At 40.8% G+C, this 23,817-nt stretch overlaps 1 protein-coding gene across 9 annotated transcripts in view; it reads left to right on the top strand.

Moving 5' to 3' along the window:
* Nucleotides 1–23,817, top strand: part of zfyve28 (zinc finger, FYVE domain containing 28) — a 226,090-nt gene that overhangs the window by 60,169 nt on the left and 142,104 nt on the right. For all 9 annotated transcript variants that reach the window (XM_035426992.1, XM_035426996.1, XM_035426990.1 and 6 more), the window contains one exon: nt 23,083–23,220. In XM_035426992.1, coding sequence (XP_035282883.1) covers nt 23,083–23,220 — 138 coding nt within the window. The remainder of the gene's footprint in view (nt 1–23,082; nt 23,221–23,817) is intronic.

Consider the following 23,817-nt stretch of genomic DNA (forward strand, 5'->3'; position numbering starts at 1 on the left):
TATAAGTATGTAGGTTTTCTTAAGGCACAAATGTTTCTTATATACATGACCAGGCTGTATGCCAGTCTCTCTTCCACCCTCATCCATAACAGCCTTCCACACTGTCCCTCATTGAGCAGTGCAGAGCAAGGCGGGCAGCTCTGTTTTGAGTGAGCTGGATCTTATTAAGCTCTTGTTTTGAAGCACTAGACCAGATTGCTGGACAGTAATCGAGGTGGGACAAGACTAAAGATTGTATTACTTGCTTAATCGTTATCTGTTAAAAAGTAAGCGCAACTTCTAATGATGGAAATGCCTCTACTCATTTTGGCAACCATTTTATTAATGTGAGTTGACCATAACAGTGTTCCCTCAAGTGTGACACCCAAAATTTGGCCTCTTTAACCTGCTCAATAGCTACCCCTTGCAAAGAGATGCACAGCTCTTGATCTGTCTTTAGAGCATGCCTGGTGCTGAGTATCAGACTCTTGGTTTTTGAGATGTTCAACTTTAGCCTATTTTCAGAAACCCATTCAGAAACCAGCATCAGCTCTTCTTGAAGCATGTTATTAAGCTCCTTGGTATTTTCTGCACATCATCAGCATAGATAGCCATGCATGCATTTTTTAATACACATGGCAGATCATTTGTAAATATGGAATATAGAAGAGGCCCTAGACAGTTGCCCTGTGGAACTCCGCATTGTAGTGATTTAATATTTGACAGGGTACCATTAAACAAAACGCACTGTTGTCTGTTAGATAAATAACTTTCCATCCAATTGCTAGCTGAAGTTTTGAATCCATATGCAGATAGTTTGATGAGTATTAGCTCATGGTCTGTAAGATCAAAAGCTGCACTGAAGTCCAGCAGTACCGTACCCACCATTAACTTTCTGTCAATTTGTTTTAACCAATCATCTGTTAATTGTGTTAAAGCTGTACATGTTGAGTAACCCACCTTATATGCCTGTTGGAATTCAGAGTTGATACTGTTTTCCGAGAAATAATGCTGAATCTATTTAAATACAATACCCTCCATAAGTTTGCTTAAAGCGGGCAAAATACTAATAGGCTGACTATTTGGTCCAGTAAATGACTCCTTGCTATTTTTTGGTAGAGGAGTAACCTTTGCTATTTGTGGATAAACACCTTCATTCAGGCATAAATTAAAAATATGACACAGTGGCTTCGCCACAATCCTAGCTGACAGCTGTAGTAATTTACCATCCAGATTGTCATAGCCACAAGGTTTATCACACTGCAATGACAAGAGAAGCTTTTCCATTTCTTCTGTATTTATATTGGTAAAGTCAAATTCACATTTTTTGTCGTACATAATATGTTGTTTAATTAGTGACTCAGCTTACCATTCACTGGCAACATTTGATTTCTTATTGTATCCACTTAACCTATACAATAATTATTAAAATAATTAGCTATATCTTGAGGTTTGGTAATAAATCCACCACCAGATTCAATAAATGAGGGAGTTCTATTCATTTTATCTTTACCCATTACTTCATTAAGGGTTCTCCATAACTTTTTGCTGTCACCCTTAATCTCCTCAATCTTGGATTGATAATATTGCTTTTTCTTTAGTTTATTCATTTTTGTGACTTTGTTTCTCAGTGAACGGTAAGCCTGCCAATCAGCTGAGCTACCAGATATGATAGCAGCTTTTTTCAGTTGGTCCCTCTGTCATACAGCTTTTCAACTCCAAATCAAGCCAAGGGGCTTTAGTGGTTCTGACAGTTAGTTTTCTGATAGGACCATGTTTGTCACAAGTAGATAAAAACAGTATAATTGTAATAATTGTCATGCAGCCTCTGTATGAGTTAATTTAACCACAGTATCCCACTGTATCTTATTCATGTCTTCAACAAATGCATTTTCACAAAAAATTTTATAAATTCTTTTGTATATCACTTTGGGCCCAGCTTTAGGAACCTCTGTTTTCCTTGCCACTGCAATGATGTTATGATCACTGAAGCCTACTGGTACAGATACAACCTTTGAACATATATCCACAGAATTAGTGAAAAAATGATCTATACAAGTTGAAGAGGACATTCCTGAACACCTGATATTGACTCTTGTTGGTAAATTCACAATCTGGGATAAATTACATACACTAGCTACATCACTTAACTTTTTTTTCAGTGTACATGTATTGGAGAACCAGTCAATGTTAAGGTCTCCAACAAAATATATTTCTCTGTCAGTATCAGTGACTGTCTGTAGCATTGTGCATATGTCCTCAAGGTACTGTATATTAGAGCTAGGTGGTCTGTAGCAACAGCCCACTAATATGGGTTTAAGATGAGGTAGATGAACCTGTAGCCACAACACTTCCACACCTGGTGCACTTAGGTCCTTTCTTATTTTGACCGGTATATGATCTTGAATGTAAAAGGCTACACCTCCTCCATGCTTATTTCTGTCATGTCTGAATATGTTATACCCTTGTATTGCCACCTTTGTGTCTTCTATAGATGCATCTAAATGTGTCTCAGAAATGGCAGTAATATGTAAAACATTTTCTAACAGCACACAACCCAGATCTTGCACCTTATTTTTCAAATATTCAGATGGGCAATTCTTAGTCCTTTCTTTGGTGGCTTAATAGACATTTAATGGCTTATGGCACAGTTTCAATGACAGTGTTTATCTTTGGTCTCACAATGAGCCGGTCATAGCTGATTATGGCATAATTAGCCTTTTCTCTGGCTTCTCTCATCGCAGGCAAAAGTTCAGCTCTTTTCTTCCTCAGCCGTTCGGAAAAGTCCTCATTTATGTACACCAAGATGTTTTTTAGGTGTGCTCTTGCCTTTTCCATAATGAGTTCCTTATCCTTAAAATGCAGAAGCTTCACTACGATGCCTCAGAGTCTTTCAGCGTCTCGTCTGAATTTACCCCTTCTATGGGCTCGTTTGATCTGAATTGAGTTGGCCTCCATTTTCAGCTTGGTGGTTAACAGTTCACGCACCTTGTTCTCAGTCTCAGCCCACGATTCCTCTACATGATCCAAAGTTATTCCATCAACATAGAGTTTGTGCTTTCAACTCGTAATTTGGTTGCAGGAGCACATAATGTCTGAATTGAGCAATCTAGGCACGCCTAAATATTACATTTTGTCTAAAGAGCTGAAACCATTCAGTGTGAAAAAGAAGCAATAATAGAGGAAATCAGGAAGGGGCAAAATGTTTCATGGCACTGTATATGCTGAGCATTATTAGTGAAGGCTAACAGTGAAGGTCTCTCATGACAAATCCAAAAATAACCATATCAAAAATGTTACACGTAAATAAATCAAATTAAACTAAAATAATTCATTTACAAACCAAACAGCCATCGATACAGATTTATCTGGTGTGTGCATATTATGTTTTCAACATAAAAAAGGCCAAGTTACTCACACACACAATGTCTGCAAGTCGTTAATTAAAACTTGCTAATTCTAGGCCTGCAGTTAGAATTTTTGATATGAACATGAGACTGTTACAACAAACAATATTTGGCTCATAGATCTCAGCTCATAGAACTTAAACCAGCTTTATTCCAAAACATTACCAACCAATGTTTCCTAAATTATTGGCTGGACCGCAACAGCGGGGCCAGCCCTATTAAACGCGAATGTCTGTGACTGAGTGACTGAGTGATGAAGTTACACCATTGGTCGGCCAAGTTATGAAGTTACACCATTGGTCGGCCAAGTTATGAAGTTACACCATTGGTCGGCCGGATCACGTATGTTAGGTCCAGCCATATACAAGGTTTTAACCTGGTCTTGTTTCATTTCATTTAAGTTTTCATCAGCTGTTTACAACATTTATTTAAGTGATGTCTTATTCCATGAGGCAATTTTTGTTTTTTCACACTTTGATGTGGCACAAAGTTTGAATGACCACATTAGCTTCTGATAGTAATATGAAAAAACACAGGGCTAAGTTGCAGGAAATAATTTAGGAGACATTGAGTAACATTGCTTTGGAATAAAGCTTTTTTAATTTGTGAGCTAAGATAGCCAATATTGTTTCTTGTAACTGCCTCAATTTAGCAAGTTTTAATTAAGGACTCATACACAGTGCTTTGTATACGTGAGTTACTTACCATTTTTGTACGTTGTAAGTTTTGTTGAAATATCATTTCATTTTGTACTGCGTTGAGTAGCTTATATAGGTAATACATATTTATTAACCATAAGATAATTAATTCTAGTGCGAAACATGCATACACATACATATATGCAAACACATACATTATAGCTCAAAGAAACACATAGGCATAGATTCAGTCATTTTTCCTTTCCCATGAATTACAAATAAATCGAAGTGTCATATTTCAAAATTGATTAAGTGTTTGTAATGGGTTATTTTGTACATGTTCTATAGGCTGAGCTAACCTTAATTTAGAAATGTGGCATTTGCAAGGTAGCTACAGTAGCCTAGTTAAAGTAATTAACATTAGAAATGCCACAGCGGTCAATTTGACTGTTGTCAAAAGAAAATCAATAAACCTGCCGTCATGAAATCCTTACGTGAAAATCCCCTTTATGACTTTTCCAAATGTATTGAACACAGAGGTGGGTAGAGTAGCCAAAAACTGTACTCAAGTAAAAGTATTGTTACTTTAAAATAATAATGACTCAAGTAGAAGTAAAAGTAGTCATCCAAATAATTACTTGAGTAAGAGTAAGAAAGTATCTTGTGAAAAGTCTACTCAAGTACTGAGTTACTTCATATAATCTGATTTAATGTTGAAATAAGCAGAGCAAGATGAACGTAAAAATCCAAATGTCCAAAATATAAAATTGTAAATGCTTGTCCAATAGAAATAAAGAAAATATAAAATAGCCATGTGCAAATTCAGATATGACCTAAATCATATCCCTTTAAATAAAACAATACACAGGAGGTTCATCAGAAGAGGAGGATTTTCGCTTTCTGTTGTACTCTGTTAAGTCTGTATACCTCATCAGTTTGTTGGGGTGAACCCTTCGTTGACAGAAAAAATATCAATGAGGCTACAGGGGATTTATCCATTAAAATAGACTCGTCGTCACAACAAAGAGGAGCCTGCTCAAATTCAAACAGAAACTTTATATGTGGAAAGCATAATACTTTGTCGCACCATTATTGTACCTTATGATGCACTTATCCACAATATTCCAAAGTCCCATGACACTCAATTTCAAAAATAACGTATATAACCGAAGTATTTTGAACAATAATAGCCTACTTACATAGCAATGATGAAATCTTATCTGTGTTCAGTAGATGGACACAGAGACAGTAAATCAACAATACAGTTCAATCCGCTTCTGTTTTGCTCCAGAAAACGATGTCAGCTAGGTCTACCAGAAAACATGCGGCTTAGCTATGCCCAGAAGTCCTCAATAATAATAGTATTTCCCAAGAAATTACAAATAATAGTTGACCACCTTTCGTGAGTGAATGCATAAGTGAATGCGATGATAAGAAAAATATTGGTTATGCTGACCTGGAAAACGCTATTCCAAAAGCAAAATTAGACATGTTATCCATCGTTAGAAAGCTTATACTCTCACCTACTGAATAAATGAATTGTCAATCAAGCCAGACTGTACTAAAAAGGGCGACAATGCTGTAAACAAGGCGTGTGGTATTAGGCACAGCTATTTTGGAAGGTACACAAATGCGCGTATATTTCACAAACGAATTGTTCAAGACAATATATGACCACTCAGTCAAATAGTTAGCTATCCACAGCCAAAACTAACATACAACTTACCGCCACATGTTTTCTCAAGTTCGAAGTTGAGTTATTGTAGGGTGAAATGTCCACATTTCTAGGCAGACAAAGAAGGCAGCGCATAGTGTAACTACTGTTTTTGGTAGTCTGTAAGTAAAACATAGTTTGAACGTGAGGCCAGGGGTGTTCTGCCTCCTACGAATCACCCGCCGTTGTTTCAGCCATTGTTGTCGCCCACTCATCCTTCTGTGTGCTGTGACTGGCTACGTTTGATTGGTGGAACGGAGTCATTTGGGGCTGTGACAGAGTCAAAGCAAAGACCAGTCAGCCTCTTTGGCTGAAGTCTCTCTGAGAGAATGAAACAAACAGAACGTGCATTGAATGAAAAATGGGTAAAAAAATAAAAGTAACGAATGGAATGTAGCCGAATATAACGGAGTAAAAGTAACATTTTTTCTTCGCAAATATACTCGAGTAAAAGTGAAAAGTATGTTGCATTAAACCTACTCTTACAAGTACAATTTATTCAAAAAGTTACAATTTCAGACAGGAGCCTGGCTTCCTTGGAGGAAAACATCTGATAGTCAGCTCTCCTCGTGAGTGGGCAGAGAATTAATGAATTGCTTTCACAGAGGGGCAACCGTCTTCCTTCACTCCCGCTGGTGTCTTTACTCAGTTTGCCCTATGTATCTCATGATAACTAATGCAATCTCCCAGCCCACACCAGTATCAGCCCATACCCTTGGATTTTTCCACACCAATACACCAGTACAATTTCTCATAACAACATTGCAACAGGGGTGGTGCACCATTTTATTATGATTCTGATAACCCCATCTATGACAATCAACAATACACCAAATATCTTAGAGACGTCGGAAAGATCCCCATCTGGTGTGACTGAAGTTGCGGTCCAACGTCCAAATGTACCCGTCAGTACTAGTGCATACTATGATGTCTGGAATCCGTGTGTCTCCTGCATAGAGACTCACAACAACGAACAGGCTCCCTAGGATGCCATGGGGTGGGCGAGGATTATTGTGCCCCATGTCAAACTTGACAAATGAACCCACACTGGAATCCCAGAGACTCGGGCAGCCGATGGTGTCGTCAACATAACTGTGTGTGGTCTGGTCCAGTTAAGTTCAAGCAACTTTTTCTGGAACGCTTTTACCAGAACCTGGTCCACCGGATTCATGTGGCACACTTCACCTTTCTCTCTACATTGTCTGGCTCTGTTCTGGGATTCTTTGAAACATATTGTGACAGGAGCCTGCAGTACTCTACTAACTTATCTCCCATGACATGCAACTCCCCCCCTGTGAGGCATAAATCCCCTGGAGTCCTCATGGGGTGTCCTGTCAGAACCTCAAAGGGAGAAAGTTCATTAGGGTTAGTTAGTCCTACTCTCATGGAGAGAAGCACAGCTTGTAGCTGTATTACCCTATCCCTCCCTGCAGTAGAAGACAATTGCTTAGTTTATTCTTCAGTGTTCGGTTGGCCCTATATAATCAATTTGCAACAGTACAAAAACCTGGTTCAATCTTGGTTGTTGTCTCATTTTGGTCTTAAGGGTGGGCCCCAGATTACATTGTGCACATGTGATACATCTCTGAACATATTCATGAAAATCATGAAAAAATTCATGCCACCAGGTTTTCCCCATTCGGTGTCACATGCGCTATGCCCCATTAAGGAATGATACACTTCGATCATAGACCCCATTAATGAATAAGGCAGGGTTACTGTGTTCCCTGGCCCCCTCCAAATATTGTCATCCCCGAGCCTCCCCCATTTTCCATCATAACCACTTCTCTGCTTGTAGTGTTAGATGCTGCTGTAACTCAAACATTTTTTATTTTGGTTTAGTTTTGTTTGCTTACTCTTCCTGTACTGCAGCCTATGCCGCTGTTATTTCTCCCTCTGTAGCTACTCTTTTAGCTCATTCATCTGCGCACTTATTCTCTTCTGTGTGCGGGTCTGTTCCTTTGGTGTGCTTTTACTTTTATTACTGCTACTCGCTTTGCTGTCTGTACTTGCTTTATGTAGTCTCTCCACTACTCCCCCATTTTGAATTTGGGATCCTGCGCCAGTCAGGAACACCCTATTTGCCCACAGGCCCACATAATCATGTACTACACCAAACGCATAACGTGAATCAGTGTAAATGTTTATTGTCATAGTAGATGGTAAAAGTTGTCATAGCCTCATTGCTTCACGTGCCTCTGCTACCACATAAAATTCTGCCACTTGTGCGGACTGTCCTGTTAGCTGCCTATGCCTTATGAATGCCGCGTCTTGTGTGCACACTGCCCACCTCGTATGTCGTTTCCTGTCAACATAAAAAGAAGATCCGTCCACGTACAGATCAAGTGCCTCTGCTATTGGCATTTCTCTTACCTTAGAAGTGTTACCTGGTTCTATTTCAAAACAGCAGTGATGAGGCTCACCCTCTTCTGGTGATGACAGCAGTGCGGCTGGATTCAAAGAGCTGGTATATTTCAGATGAACGGATGGCATAAGCAAGCTTGCTTCCCATCGGGTCCACCAAGCCACAGAATATTTTTTCCTGGCAAAATAGCAAGGACAGTGTGAGGCACAAAAATTTCCTTGTGTTCCTATCAGCGGCAGCGCTTGCCTTAGAGCATCCGTAGCCCCATCTACTGCTTGTAAGCACTGTGGCATTGCTTGAGCTACTCCATCCAGCCTGGATGAAAAATAGGCAACCGTTTCCCGTGCTTCTGTGTGAGCACCGCAGACATATGCCCCCCTTAAACATGAGTGAACAAAGTGAACGGGAGCATAGCATTTGGCAGTCCCAGGCTTGGGGCTGCACACACTTTTTGCTTCAAAGTGGTAAACGCCACCTCACAGTCCGGCTTCCACTCAGTTACATCATGGGGCCCTCCTGCCCCTTTCAACAAATTATTCAGTGGTTGTACAATCTTAGAGTAGTTTGAAATATGCGACCAATAATAGTTAAAAAGTTTTATTTCCCTGTGAAATTATCTATCCCAAATATACAACTTCCTCCTATGCAATTTGTGCAAAACACTCTGAACCCATCATTGGGACAAAGTAAAACATACTGTGGTTTGGTTATTTTCTTTCAATACGTTCTTGTGTGACTGATCTTGTCCATGTCTGCAACTTTTGTTATTTTTTTAAGGTGGTGAAATCTTGTTTTGGATTAGACGTGATTATTTGTTGTATCTAAATAAAAATCTTTTATTTTTATTTGGTTTTAAGTTGTCCATCCATTCTCTAACCGCTTAGTCCAGATCAGGGTCACGGTGGCAAAGGGGCAAGCAGAGCAGCCCAGATGTCCCTCTCCTCAGCGATTTCCGCCAACTCATCCTGGTGGATCCCAAGGCGACTGCAGGCCAGCCGGTGGATATAATCTCTCCAGCGTGTCCTAGGTCTGCCCCTGGGTCTCGTCCCTGGTGGCTGTGCCTGGAATACCTCCAGAGGGTGCTCGAACCAACTCAACTGACTCCTTTCAATGTGGAGGAGCAGCGGTTCTACTTTGAGGTCCTCCCGGACAGCTGAGCTCCTCACCCTATCAAGGAGAGTAAGCTCTGCCACCCTACAGAGAAACCCCATTTTGGCCACTTGTATTTGCGATCTCGCTCTTTCGGTCACTACCCATAGCTCATGACTATAGCTGAGAGTAGGGATGAAGATCGACTGATAAATCTACAGTTTTGCCTTTCAGCTCAGCTCTTTCTTCAGCAGCACCGTTCGACACAATGCCTGCATTACTGTGGCCGCTGCACATAGCCAGCAGTTGATCTCCGAATCACTTTTTCCCTCACTAGTGAATAAGACCCCAAGATACTTGAACTCCTCCACCTGGGGCAGTTCCTCCTCCCATACTTGAAGGGGGCAAACCATCTTTTTCTGGGAGAGGACCATGGCCACAGACTTGGAAGTGCTGATCCTCATTCCAACTGCATCACACTCAGCTGCAAACCGCTCTAGTGTGCATCAAAGATCTCAGTATGATGAGGCTAAGATAACATTGTCATCTGCAAACAGCAAAGATGCCACCCCTATGTCCCAAAACTAGACACACTCCATACCTTGGTTGTGCTTTGAGATCTTGTCCATGAGTACCAAGAACAGGAGGGGAGACAAAGCACACCCTTGGTGGAGTCTGACACCCACTTTTAATGAGTGTGAATTAATGCCAAGAATGCGAACACAGCTTTCGCTCCGAGTATACAGGTATATACGAATACGAACGGTATGCAACCCCGGCACCCCATACTCCCGCTGCACCTCACACAAGGTACCCTGGGGCACACAATCATATACCTTCTACAAATCCACAAAACACATGGAGACTGGATAGGCAAACACTATGCCCCCTCAAATATCTGTGAGAGAATAAAAAGCTGGTCTGCTGTTCCACGGCTTGGACAAAACCTGCATTATTCCTCCTGAATCTGGAGTTTGAATATTGGTAAGAGCCATCTTTCCAGCACCTTGGCTTAGACTTTCCCAGGGAGGCTGAGGAGTGGGTTTCCTCGATAATTGGAACACACCCTCCAGTTCCCCTTGGACCACCACCCCGGTCTGCCACTCCAAAGGCACTGTTCCCGACTTCCACGCGACATTGAGGATTCATGTCAACCAAGGCACGCCAACAGCATCCAGAGCCTTCAACATTTCTGGACGAATATCATCTACCTCTGGTGCTCACCCACTGAGGAGCTCACCAACCACCCCAGTGACTTTTGCCACAGAGATGGACTCTGAGCCCCTAAATTGCTTCAGCTTAAAGGAGGGTTTGTCTGTTGGATTTAAGAGTTCCTCAAAGGGTTCCTTCCACCATTGACAGTATCCTTTGTTGAGGGCAGAGTTTCACCATTCCTTCTAAGAAGAGCCTGAATGGTGTCCTGCTTTCCCCTCTGGGGTTGGTTTTCTGGAATGGTTTTCCAGAACCACTTCAGGGCTCACCGAAAGCCCTTCTCCAAGGCCTCTCCAAACTCCAGCTGTGGCCTTTTTCGCCTGCCGGTACCTGTCTGCTGAATCAGCGGTTCCCAGTGCCACCCAGGCCCAGAATGCCTCTTTCTTCAGCTTGACAACCTCCCTCAATGCACCGATCTCACTACAAGTTTAGGCCAACCTGTTCTGTCTGGCAGCTTCCCCTGCCATCTGATCTCACTAACCACAAGTTGACAGCTCTGCTCCTCTCTTCATCTGAGTGTCCAAAACAAGGGGCCGCAGGTCTGATGAAACTACAAAGTCGATCATCAACCTTTGGCCCAAGTTGTTCTGGTACCATGTACACTTATGAACATTTTTGTGTTTGAACATGGTGTTCGTTATGGAGAAACCATGACTAGCACAGAAGTCCAGTAACATAACACCGCTCAGGTTATGTTCCTGCCCCCTGCCCAACGGGCATTTCACCTGACCCTTACCCTCAACCTTGCGAGTGGTGGGCCCACACGGTTGTCCCACGTAGTCTTTTCTGGCTAGACCCGGCTGAGCTACGTGCGCTGCCTGGCCACAGGGGGGGTCCTAGTAAACCTATTCCGGGCATGGTAAATTGCACATTGTAATTGTTTACCATGAGTAAGGGGTCTGTTGGAGCATGTTTGTCTGGGTCCTCACCCCAGACCTGCTTACCTTTGGAGACCCTACCTGGGGACATATAAGCCCCGACGACATAGCTCAAGGGGATCATAAAAGCCAAGACAAGGCCATGATCCGGGTCGTGAGTTGTACATTTTGATAAAGGTTGACACAAAAATTTGCTCTGCCTATCAATTAATTCAGCGATTTAATTGGTAATTGATATCTTTGATAATAATTATCAAATTAAATCAAATAAATATATTTGAGAGTATGAGTCTGTGGTCATTGTGGTTATATCTGTAGTGCCAAACTCTCTGTGCTGTATAGGTTTGGGGCATACCCTGCCAAGCCGTAACTTGGCAGATAGCATACCTGCCATTCCAAAATGTCTGTGACCAGGTGGCTGTTTCTTCTAATGGGCGACTTCACTGACCCGAGTATTAATTGGGAATTGGTGTCAGGACAAGGAAAAAGGGAGGAGGAATTTTTAGATGTTATAAATGACCTGTGTGTAGCACAGTATGCACAGCCTAAAGAGGGAAATCAATTCTAGATCTGGTGTTTTGTAATGATTCTGACAGAATTTGTAGTATAGAGGTAATGGAACCACTTGGGACAAGTGATCATTCCACATTTAGGTTTGATGTATTTTGGCAAACTAAAGAGGGCCCCATCTAACTCCAGGATTTTAGGCGTGCCAACTTTAACCCTCTGGGGCCTGAGGGTAAAATGAGGCACACTTGTGATTGTGCCATGCCCTGACATTTGTGTAAATTTCATCAACTTTATATGCAGTGATTCCAAAGTGTTTCATATCTCTGTTTTCAGCACAAACTCAGCTACAATAATATGGCAGCAGTAAGTAGGTCATAATCATATGCGGATTGTAAATTGCTCTAAAAACACACAAACTGTAAACAGTAGTTTTGAACATGCACAGGAATGTTGTAATAAAACACACTAAACAATAGTAATAGTTTTTGGATCACTGAAATCAAGGTCTTGGGTATCAAAAGATGACAAAATATTTTAGCAAATCCAATGAGAAATATAAAATAAATTGCTAAAAGTTAGTCTTGTGACTACTATTTTTCAACACCAGGTGAGAATGGGAGGGCAAATGGCCTTTCTGTAATGAATATGCATTGAGTTGGAGGACCTGTCAGCTAAGTAGACTATTCACACCTGGCCGCATGCCTCCCCACCACTAAGACAAAGACTCAATGAGCCATTTAGATCCGAAACAAAGACATATTTTGATTTTGGAACATTTATTGAAGTAAACTATATGCATGGAAGATGAGATGAGACTGGTGTACTCTTGCAATGCCTGCAGTGGCCTCTTAGCTAGTGGTGAACTAGGCCGTGTTTCCTGATCTGTAAATATAATAAAAACAAAATTGTTAGGAAATGTGACATCAAATCAAACTTTATTTATATAGCACATTTCCTTCAACAGGTGAAAATTAAATGTGCTTTACAAAAAATGGACAAACCACTAACTAATGAAAACAAAACTTAGGAAATGTGACACAGAGTTACATCATATACAAACAAAGAACCAAACAAACACAACCAGACACAGAGAGGTAGCCTATAATTTTGAGATGCAATGGTTAGAATTGTTTGCAGTGTGGGAATTTACAAGCGCGCATATTAGTGAATATTCCTACAAACACACACAATGTAATACAGCATACATTTACAAATAATGCAAGCTATCAACGAAACAACATTAGCTAAACTAAATAAACATTGATATTCCAACTCAACTACATGCAACTCATCAATAACAATGCCTCAATCTGAAGTAGGCTAGGTCTGTTTAACTAAGTGGTTATTTTATTGCTATTTCCCGAACTTACATACACTATGCTAATATCGATTGTGCGAGGACACTAAGTTTTAGAATCCTAGCCACGCCAGGCATGGGCTATTTATTACCAATATGATCGAAAAAAATACAGTCTACCTGCTACTTCTAACACAACCAGACGCAGAGAGCCTATAGCCTATAATTTTGAGATGCAATAGTTTGAATAGTTTGTAGTGTGGGAATTTACTAACGCGCATATCGCCGGATATTCCTACAAACACAGAGATACTTTGCAATACAGTACACATATTTACCAATATGATCATAAGAAATATACTTACTCATGAAGTTGATCCTCAGCTGGATCGTTTCGCTGTTCGAAATGACACCACTCCTCATCAGTGTCGGCTTCAGTGTCTGGGCGGACTGGACCTGATGAGTTGTTCGCGTCTTCATCATCGCTCTCCAACAAGGCATGAAGCACGTCAAGTCCAGTCATCCGTGCCATTTTCCAAAATTAAACGAAATGTTTACCTCAAAAGAAGTAAATTAAGCTATAGGTATGCTTTGACATTCTATCCCGCTTTCGCAGGCTTGGCATTTCTCACATGGATCTCGCATCACTCCTCCCCTAGTCCCCTTCTATGGAGAGTAATTATAATGTTGTTAACATGTGAATGCGATTTGGGCGGACTTCCTGCTGAGCGAAATTCACATAGTAATGAGTAAGGACTAACGAAGCATACATGGTCTAATTGATCAAATTAAAAACTTTTAAAACAATTCATATTATTTGCAAATAGGCGCATTGGGAAGTCGCGATTCTAAGGTTTCTGTCAATGTTTTTGTTGCGTCTGTATGATAACAGCACGTGAAGTTAATCATCCAAATAGAAACGAAAGTTCATTTCATCTTGTCGAGCCCCGCCGGCGGAGCTCCCGACCCCAGAGGGTTAAAAAGATGCGATCAGAATTAAGTAAGGTAGACTGGGTGCAACTTCTTGATTGCAGGACTGTGAATGAAAAGTGGGGCAGGTTCAAAAGGGCTATACTTGATGTAATAACCCTTTAAATTCATTGTGTAAATTCATTCCAAAGGTGTGGAAAAGTAAGTTGAAAAAGCAGTCTTTACAGTGGATGAATAAAGCTCTACAGAAGAGTTTGAGGAAAAAGATATATAAAATTGTTTGAGATATATAAAAGATATATAAAAATGACAGTACTGAGAGTAATAAGACTGAATATTGTAGTATGCGTGCTAAGGTTTAAAAAGAACATAGGGTAGCCAAAAGGTTTTATGAAAGGCAAATTTCAGAAGTTGCTAAAAGTAATCCTAAACGTTTCTTTCAATACTGTAATAGGAAAAGTAAAGTTAAAGAGGAAGTTAAGGGCATTAAAAATAATGACAGAGCACTGATTTATAAGAATAAGGATATTGCTGATGCCCTAAATGGCTACTTTGTTGAGAGTTTTACCAGAGAAGAGGTTACTAATAGACTGGAAGGCATATTCAATGCTCATAATGTCTTGGCAGATATTGAGATAGGGGATATAGAAGTATTAGATAAATTACATAAACTAAAGACAAATAAAGCAGCAGGCCCTGATGGCATATACCCAAGGGTACTGAAGGAGTTAAGTGAGATCATTTTTAAACCACTGGCAAGTATGTTTAGTCTTTAGAAACTGGAGAAATACTGAATGACTGGAAACAGGGTATTGTAATACTAATATATAAGAAAGGGGACTGTACTGATCCAGGAAACTACAGGCCTGCCAGTTTACCTTGCATCACATGTAAAATACTTGAATCTATCATTAGAGACAAACTAGAACTATTTTTTGAAAATAATAATATCCTAAGGGATAGCCAACGTGGTTTTTGCAAGGGAAGGTCATGCCTGACAAACATTTTGACATTCTTTGAGGAAGCTACCAAGTGTCTGGATGGGAGCAGGTCTTATGATATTATATACTTAGATTTCCAAAAAGCATTTGATAAGGTACCACATGACAAACTCATTATCAAAATGAGGCATTTCAGAGTGGGTTCAGAACTGGTTACAGTATAGAACACAAAGGGTAGTAGTAGGAGGGATCTTATCTGAGCAGGGTATGCAGGGTATTGTGGGAAGTGGAGTTCCACAGGGATCGGTGCTGGGTCCACTGCTCTTCCTCATTTACATAAATGACTTTGACACGGACATTGAAAGTACACTAGTTAAATTTGCAGATGATACAAAACTGGGAGGTTTAGCCAACAGTTTGGAATCAACTGAAGTAATTCAAGAAGATTTAAACAGAACCCAGAAGTGGGCAGAAACCTGGCAAATTAAATTCAATATAACTAAATGTAAAATTCTACATGTGGTGAATAAAAACATAGGGCCGGATTACTTTATGGGTGATACAAAATTAGATTGTGCGCATGTAGAAAAAGACTTGGGAGTAATAGTTGATCAAAGCCTATCAGGGTCTGGTCAATGTGCTGTAGCAGTAAAACAAGCCAACAGGATGCTGGGATACATAGCCAGGAGTATTGAGTATAAATCTAAAGAGATCATATTCACCCTATACAATACCCTTGTCAGACCTCACTTAGAGTATTGTGTGCAGTTCTGGGGACCGTACTAAAAGAAAGATATAGAGGCGCTGGAAAAGGTCCAAAGACAGGCAACCAGATTGATTCCGGGTATAAAAGATAAGTGTTATGAGGATAGGCTTGAGATGCTTGGACTTTTCAAGCTTAGTAAAAGGAGACTTAGGGGAGATTTGATGAAGGCTTTTAAATTTATTAAAGGGGTTAACAAAGTAAACTACAGGAAATTATTCAAGTTGAGTTCGGTTAGCAGAACAAGAGGGCATAAATGGAAACTGGCAAAGGGTAAATTTCACACAGACATTAGGAAATATTTTTTTCCACATAGAGATCGGTCAATGTGTGGAATAGCTTGCCTGGACATGTAGTGGAGGCAGAAACACTGGGGGTATTCAAGGCCCGGCTTGATACAGTGTTAGATACTATCTAGCTTTTAGGTAAACTAAGCATTAAGTACAGTTTAGTGGTAGGAATAGACGAGCGGTGTTGGGCTGAATGGCCTGTTCTCGTCTTATGTTATATTATGTTACGTTATTAACTTGGAGCATCTTAAAGATGAGGTTATGTCAGTGAAGCAAGCAAATTAGTTGAACACATTTAACATTAAACACTGAATAAACTTAAAGTCAAAGACATTTATTGAGTAAAATTAATTTGTTTGATAAATATTAAATCTCCTCTCTAAATATCTGATCTCCTCTCCATGACCTCCCTGGGTACCAACCCTCTCGTTTTCTTGAAGTTAACTTAAACCAATGAATTCATGCTGTTTAAAGGGCTTCTACAGTTTGTTTAATGACATACAAATTTGATTATGTATACATTCCACTACTAAAATGGCTATTATAACTATAGTAATATAACCGTTGTTTTACTGGCATTACAAAACCTATAGTTATTCTCAAATTGTGTTTGATACATTGGGGATTCTATTAGCCATTTGTCATCTGCTTTAATAGCTTTCTTGGCAAAAAAAGTTTGTGTGTGTATATATATATTGTGGCACCGTACTGGGCGTGACGGTGCAGGCGGGGCGGCACAGAAATACACAGACCGGAGGTTTGGGGAAAAATAGCCCAACAGGGCCTTTTATTTAACAAAAATGATATACACAAACAAAACCGAACTCATCAACTAAAGTCTGAATTGAATTAAAGTAAAGTAACCAAAATTAGGGGTAGTGACAGCCGGGAGACAGCTGAGGGGATCCCTCTTTCAAGCAGGAAGAGGGATGTGATCCTGCGTCTCCACCGGACTCTGAAAGACAAGGAAAAAGTTTCAAACATGTATTGAGAGCCCTTCTGCAGCCCAAAAACCCTCTCCTCAAGGAAGACAAAGGCCTCCTTTTACGCTCCCAGCTCATTTCCCTGGAGTGGCGGCAGCTGTGTTGCCTCATTGATTGCAGGTGCGTTGAGTGCACAGGAGGGAGTTGGGGAATTTCCAGGTTGCCGCTCTCCAGGGTCCTGTGGCGGGGCTTCATAGCGTGGCGCTGTCCCGGGTCCTGACCAGCTGGCCTGGTGGCAGGTTTAAGCTGATGCCTATAAGGCTGGGAGGGGCACTGCGGGGGCATGCCCCGATCCACGCCACTATATATATATATATATATATATATATATATATACTGTGTGTATATATATATCAGTAGTTGTGGTAGTTATAAAGGTATTTCATTTTGTTTTGTCTCATCGTTATATATAATGTAAATGTATTTTTGTTTGAATTGGATCCAGTGTCATCAAAATAAACCAGTTTTATTTTACCATTTCAGTTGTCTGAGCATCACCACCATGTACTCTGCTGGTATTTTTATACATTATAAAGCAATGGTACACTACATTTCCAAAAGTATGTGGACACCTCAATGTCACACCCATATGTACTTTTGAATATCACATTCCAAAACCATGGGTATTAATATGGATTTGGACCCCACTTTGCTGCTGTAACAGCCTTCATGCTTCTGGGAGGGCTTTCTCGTAGATTTTGGAACAAGGCTGCAGATATTCTCTTCCATTCAGCCACAACAGTATTAGTGAGGTTGGAAAATGATATTGGGCATAAGGCCTGGCTCACAATCAGCATTCCAATTCATCCCAAATGTGTTGATGGGGTAAAGATCAGGGCTGTGTATAGGCCAGTCAAGTTCCTCCCCACCAAACTCAGCAAACTATTTATTTATGGACCATTTGGGCATTGTCATGCTGAAATAGGAAAGGGCGTTCCCCAAACTGTTGCCACAACGTTGGAAGCACTCCATTCTTTAGGTTGTCATTGTATGCTGTAGCATTAAGATTTTTGTTCATGGAGCTAAGGGCCTCGCCCAAACCATGAAAAATAGCCCCAGACCAGTCTGTCAGACTGCCAGATAGTGAAGCGTGATTCATCAATCCAGAGAAAGGTTAAAAAAGAAGGAAGCCAAGTGGCTCTTAGAAAGGCAAATTGCCCAAGTTGCAAAAAGTAATTGTAAATGTTTTATTTCAATTCTGTAGTAGTAGAAAAGGAAAGTCTCAGAGGATATTAGGTGCATTAGAAATTAAGAGCATTGCTTTCTAAAAATAAAGATATTGCTGATGCCTTAAATAGTTATTTTGTTGATAATTTGAAAACAATCAATGAGACACATTTATTTCAGCTTTAAGTCACTATATGAGAAATCCAGTGGGTCAAATGTTTACAACACCAAGCTGACTGTCTCTAAAAACTCCAAAGATTCCAGAAATTGTTTTAATGACTTTATAGAAGCTTCTGATTGGCCAATTGTCATAATTAGGAGTTAATTAGGAGTTAATTAGCACCTGTGGCTGTATTTAAGGGCCTATCTTTAGAGCTATTGAATTTTTGTCCATGATACCATGAGAAAATCCAAGCAACTCAGCCAAGATCTCAGAAAAAAATTGTGCACCTCCACAAGTCTGGTTCCTCCTTAGGAGCAATTTCCAAACAACTGAAGGTACCACAAGCATTTGTACAAACAATTGTATGCAAATATAAAAACCTTGGGACCACACAGACACTACATCATTCAGGAAGGAGGCACAAATGAACTCCCAGGGCTGAACGAACTGTGGTCAGACAGATTCAAGAACCCCAAGACAACAAAAGAACTGGTGAAGGAGCTGGAGGCATCAGGTACCAAAGTATCTACATCCACCATTAAGAGAATCCTACATCGTCATGGACTGAAAGGCTGTCGTGCAAGGAAGAAGCCCCTACTCCAAGACCGGCATAAACAAACCAGAATGAAGTTTGCAGGTGCTCATCAGGACGAAGACTTAGCCTTTTGGAGGAGTGTTCTTTGGTCAAACAAATAAAAATTGAACTGTTTGGCCATAATGATCAGCGCTACGTATGGAGGAGAAAGGGTGAGGCTTTTAATCCGAAGAACACCATCCCAGCTGTGACGCATGGGTGTGACCGCATCATGTTGTGGAGGTGTTTTGCTGGAAAAGGGACTGGTGCACTTCAGAAAATAGATGGCATCATGAGGAAGGAAGATTATCGAGAAATACTGAAGCAACACCTCAAGACATCGGTTAGGAAGTTAAAACTTGGTCACAACTGGGTTTTCCAGCAGGACAATGATCCTTAGTGTACCTCCAAAGTTGTAACAAAATGCCTTAAAGACAACAAAGTGAAAGTATTGGAGTGGCCATCACGAAGCCCTGTCCTGAATCCCATAGAAAATTTGTGGACTGAACTGAAAAAGCGTGTCCAAGCAGGGAGGCCCCCAAGCCTGACTGAGTTACACCTGTTCTGTCAGAAGGAATGGGCAACAATTCAGGCAAAGTATTGTGAGAAGCTTATGGAAGGCTACCCCAAGCATTTGATTCAAATGAAGTGAAAGGCAATGCCACCAAATACTAACAAAGTATATGGAAACTTTTGATCCAATGAATTTCTTATATAGTACATACAAGCTGAAAGAAATCTGTCTCTTAGCTTTTATTTTGAAATGACCTCTTATGGAAATAAAGTAGATACCATAGATTTCCTGTGTAAGTCAATTAGGGTAACATGGAATGTGTGGAGTGAAAAATTGAGTTTGAATATCTTTAGCCTAGGTGTATGTACATTTTTGTCCTCAACTGTATCTACTTAGATTTCCAAAAGGCATCTAATAAGGTACCACATGGAGGACCTGTTAGTAAAATGAAGACAGTAGGAATTAGAGGATGTATTTCAGAGTGGATTCAGAACTGGCTACAGGGTAGAACACAAAGAGTAGTCATAGGAGGGATATTATCTGAGCAGGGAACCGTTAGAAGTGGAGTCCCACAAGGATCGGTGCTGGGACCACTGCGCTTCATAATTCATATCAATGACCTTGACAGGGACATAGAAAGTACATTAGTCAAATTTGCAGATGATACAAAACTGGGAGGCCCAGCTAATAGTTTGGAATCTACTAATGTAATCCAAGAAGGTTTAAATAAAATCCAGAAGTGGGCGGAAACCTGGCAAATGAAATTTAATATTGCCAAATGTAAAGTTCTGCATGTGGAAAATAAAAACATTAGGCAGGATTACTTCATGGGAGGAACAAAATTGGAATGTGCTCAGTTTGGGAGAAATGGTTGATCAAAACCTTTCAGGTTCTTGGCACTGTGCTGTAGCAGTAAAAAAGGCCAACAGGATGCTGGGATATATAGCCAAAAGTACTATAAAATCCAAGGAAGTTATACTTATCTTATATAATACATTTGTTCGACCACACTTAGAGTATTGTGTGCAGTTCTGGGGAACGTACTACAAGAAAGATATAGAGGCTCTGGAAAAAGTTGAATGAATAGCAACCAAATTGATTCCTTGTATGAAAGATAAAAGCCACGAGGAAAGACTTGAGATGCTTAACCTCTTCAAGCTTAGTAAGAGACCCAGGGGTGATTTTATTGAGGCGTTTAAATTCATAAAGGGGATCAACAAAATGAACTACAAGAGATTTTTCAGGTTGAGTTCTGTTAGTAGAACGAGGGGAAATTAGCAAAAGGTAAATTCCATATAGATATTAGGAAGAATTTTTTCACACAGAGAGTAGTCAATGTTTGGAATAGCCTGCCAGGTCACGTAGTAGAAGCAGAAACTGTGGGGATTTTCAAAACTACATTACATTACAGGCATTTGGCAGATGCTCTTATCCAGAGCGATGTACAACAAAGTGTATAACCATAACCAGGAACAAGTCCGTTGAAAACCCTAGAGGGAAGTACAGTTCCAAGTGCAGGGAACGACCATGTTGTTTAACTTTGACCCTGTAGGTTAATCTGATTAACACAAACAAAAACAGCAACAAAGCAGTCTATGCAAATAATAGTTGAGTAGGCACGAGTGCAATAACTAAGTCAACTAAGATAAACAGCTTACCTAGCTACAACCAGAAGATTACATAGTCTATTAGATACTACAGGGAGGTAGGGAGGGATAGGGAGAGGTATCAGCCTGAAGAGGTGAGTCTTCAGTCGTCGCTTGAAGGTGGTCAGGGTCTCAGCTGTTCTGACCTCCACGGGAAGGTCATTCCACCATCGTGGAGTCAGAACAGACAGGAGACGTGACCGGGAAGCACAAGTGCGAAGAGGGGGAGGTGCCAGGAGTGCTGAGGTAGCTGAACAGAGGGGTCTGGCTGGCATGTAGGGTTTGAAGATCTTGTGGAGGTATGCTGGGGCTGATCCCTTGACTGCCTGGTATGCTAGGACCAATGTTTTGAATTCGATGCGAGCTATAACGGGCAGCCAGTGGAGGGTAGTGAGCAGGGGGGTGACGTGGGAGTGTCTGGGGAGGTTGAAGACCAGACGAGCTGCAGCATTCTGAATAAGTTGTAGGGGTCTGATGGCAGATGCCGGTAGGCCAGCCAAAAGAGGGTTGCAGTAGTCCAGGCAGGAAAATACCATTGCTTGGACCAGGAGCTGGGTTGAGTAGGTGGTAAATGGTAAATGGACTGCATTTATATAGCGCTTTTATTCAAAGCGCTTTACAATTGATGCCTCTCATTCGCCAGAGCAGTTAGGGGTTAGGGGTTAAGTGTCTTGCTCAAGGACACTTCGACACGCCCAGGGCGGGGTTTGAACCGGCAACCCTCCGACTGCCAGACAATCGGTCTTACCTCCTGAGCTATGTCGCCCACCCAGGTGGTGAGAAAGGGGCGGATTCTCTGGATGTTGTACAGGAAGGATCTGCACACCCGGCATACCGCTGCGATGTTCTCGGAGAGGGACAGCCTGTTGTCCATCACCACTCCGAGGTTCTTGGCACAGGGTGATGACGTCATTAAGGTGTTCCCTAGGGAAATGGGGAAATCAAGGAGGGGAAAGGTTAGAGCAGGAATGAAGATTAGCTTCGTCTTACCCAGGTTGAGCTTCAGGTGGTGATTGTCCATCCAGCTCTGGATGTCCCTCAGGCAGGCGGAGATGCGGGCAGGGACCTGTGTGGCTTGATACGGTGTTAGATACTATCTAGTCTGTACGTAATCTGAGCACTAATTTAGTCAGGAAAATGGTGAGCATTGTTGGGCTGAATGGCCTTGTTCTCGTCATTATGTTGTGTTATGTTACGTTATGTTATAACTAAACCAGTTCATTGAACATGGATGAGTTTACTCTGAAGGTTATAAGAAAATGTAATGATGATAATAAAAAGCAAGTTTTCATTGGTGTAAATTGAGTTAACATTAGGGGACATGAATGCCACGCCAGACAATTCAATGGTTCATCCTAAAATTAATTCTAACCACTATGATGTTGCTCGGTAATCCCATATGCATCCCCATGCAGTGCACACCCAATGAGTTGCATCATGCTTGCAACTTTGCTGTCTTTTGAAGAGAAGGTTGACATTAGCTGCCGCAGTGCTGGTATTCAATTATTTATTATATTATTTATTATTGTTTAAATATTTTCAGATTTTAAAATATTTTTGACATATCGAATAATTCATAAAATAATTCATATTTCACTGTCACATTATATTGTCATCCTGGTGTACTGTTGTATCCCTAATGTTAAATAGTAAATGCTTGATCAAGGATATTGCCCTTCAGCTGTTTGAAGGGCTCTTCAAACTAAGACTCAAAATTCATTAAAAATTTTGCTGGATGGCAAAAAAGTGGTAAAACCTGTGGGATTGAATGTGACCTGTTCAGTACAAATTGTTTTCAGTTAATTTAATCAACTTTTTGTTTGTTATATGAGGGACTGATTTATTTCTGATTTTTGTGAGCTGCATAACCTTTTCCTGTGGAACTGACACTAGTATGGAAATGAACCTCGCATTCTTTTTACCTTTTTCCTCCTTTGTTTCTCCCCTTCCTGCCAATTCATTCCCCTTATCATCATCTTTTTGTTCCTCCCCCTGCTTTATTTTGGCTATTTCTCTGTGCAGGACAATGTGCTGAGCATTATTAACCATATAATGGATGAATGTATACCAGAAGACCGAGCCAACAGGGACTTCTGTGTGAAATTTCCAGAGGAGGTCCGTCATGACAACCTGGCAGGACAGCTGTGGTTTGGGGCAGAGGTATCTCACCTTACAACACACATCAGCACATACCATACAGGCACACACACACACGGCGGAATGCAGCACTCATATCATGTTCCTATACTTCACACATGGCAGAATGCGTTACTTATATCACAAAAATATATCTTACTTTAAATATATCTTATTAAATATATTTGTTGATTTGATTTAATAACTTGTTCTCTGAAATTAAAATAATCAATTAAATTACCCAGTTTGTTATACCAACATAGGCCTTCATCGGTTGATCACTCATTTAATGTGAAAGAGAGTGGAAATATTACACTGTCACACGCCAACTGTGACACACCGGGCAGGGAGATGCAACAGTACCAGGCAACATCGTTGTCTGTCGCATGGAGAGATAGAGCCCACACCCACAAACATTAAATTAAATAAATGGACCACTTCACCCTTCCCCCTCATGGGTTCCGGGCAAAAACAGTAAATTAAAACAACAAGCTAAAATAACAAAGACTTTTCACCTCGCCTGCTCTGTAGCTGACCCGCCTTCCTGGCCAGGTCCAGCTCCTCCAACTTTTCAGCTAAGGATTCCTTTCTTTTTCTGTCGTGCTTAAAATAAAACGAAAA

The sequence above is a fragment of the Anguilla anguilla genome, chromosome 7 (assembly GCF_013347855.1).
Source record: "Anguilla anguilla isolate fAngAng1 chromosome 7, fAngAng1.pri, whole genome shotgun sequence".
In the NCBI taxonomy this organism is placed as follows: domain Eukaryota; kingdom Metazoa; phylum Chordata; class Actinopteri; order Anguilliformes; family Anguillidae; genus Anguilla; species Anguilla anguilla.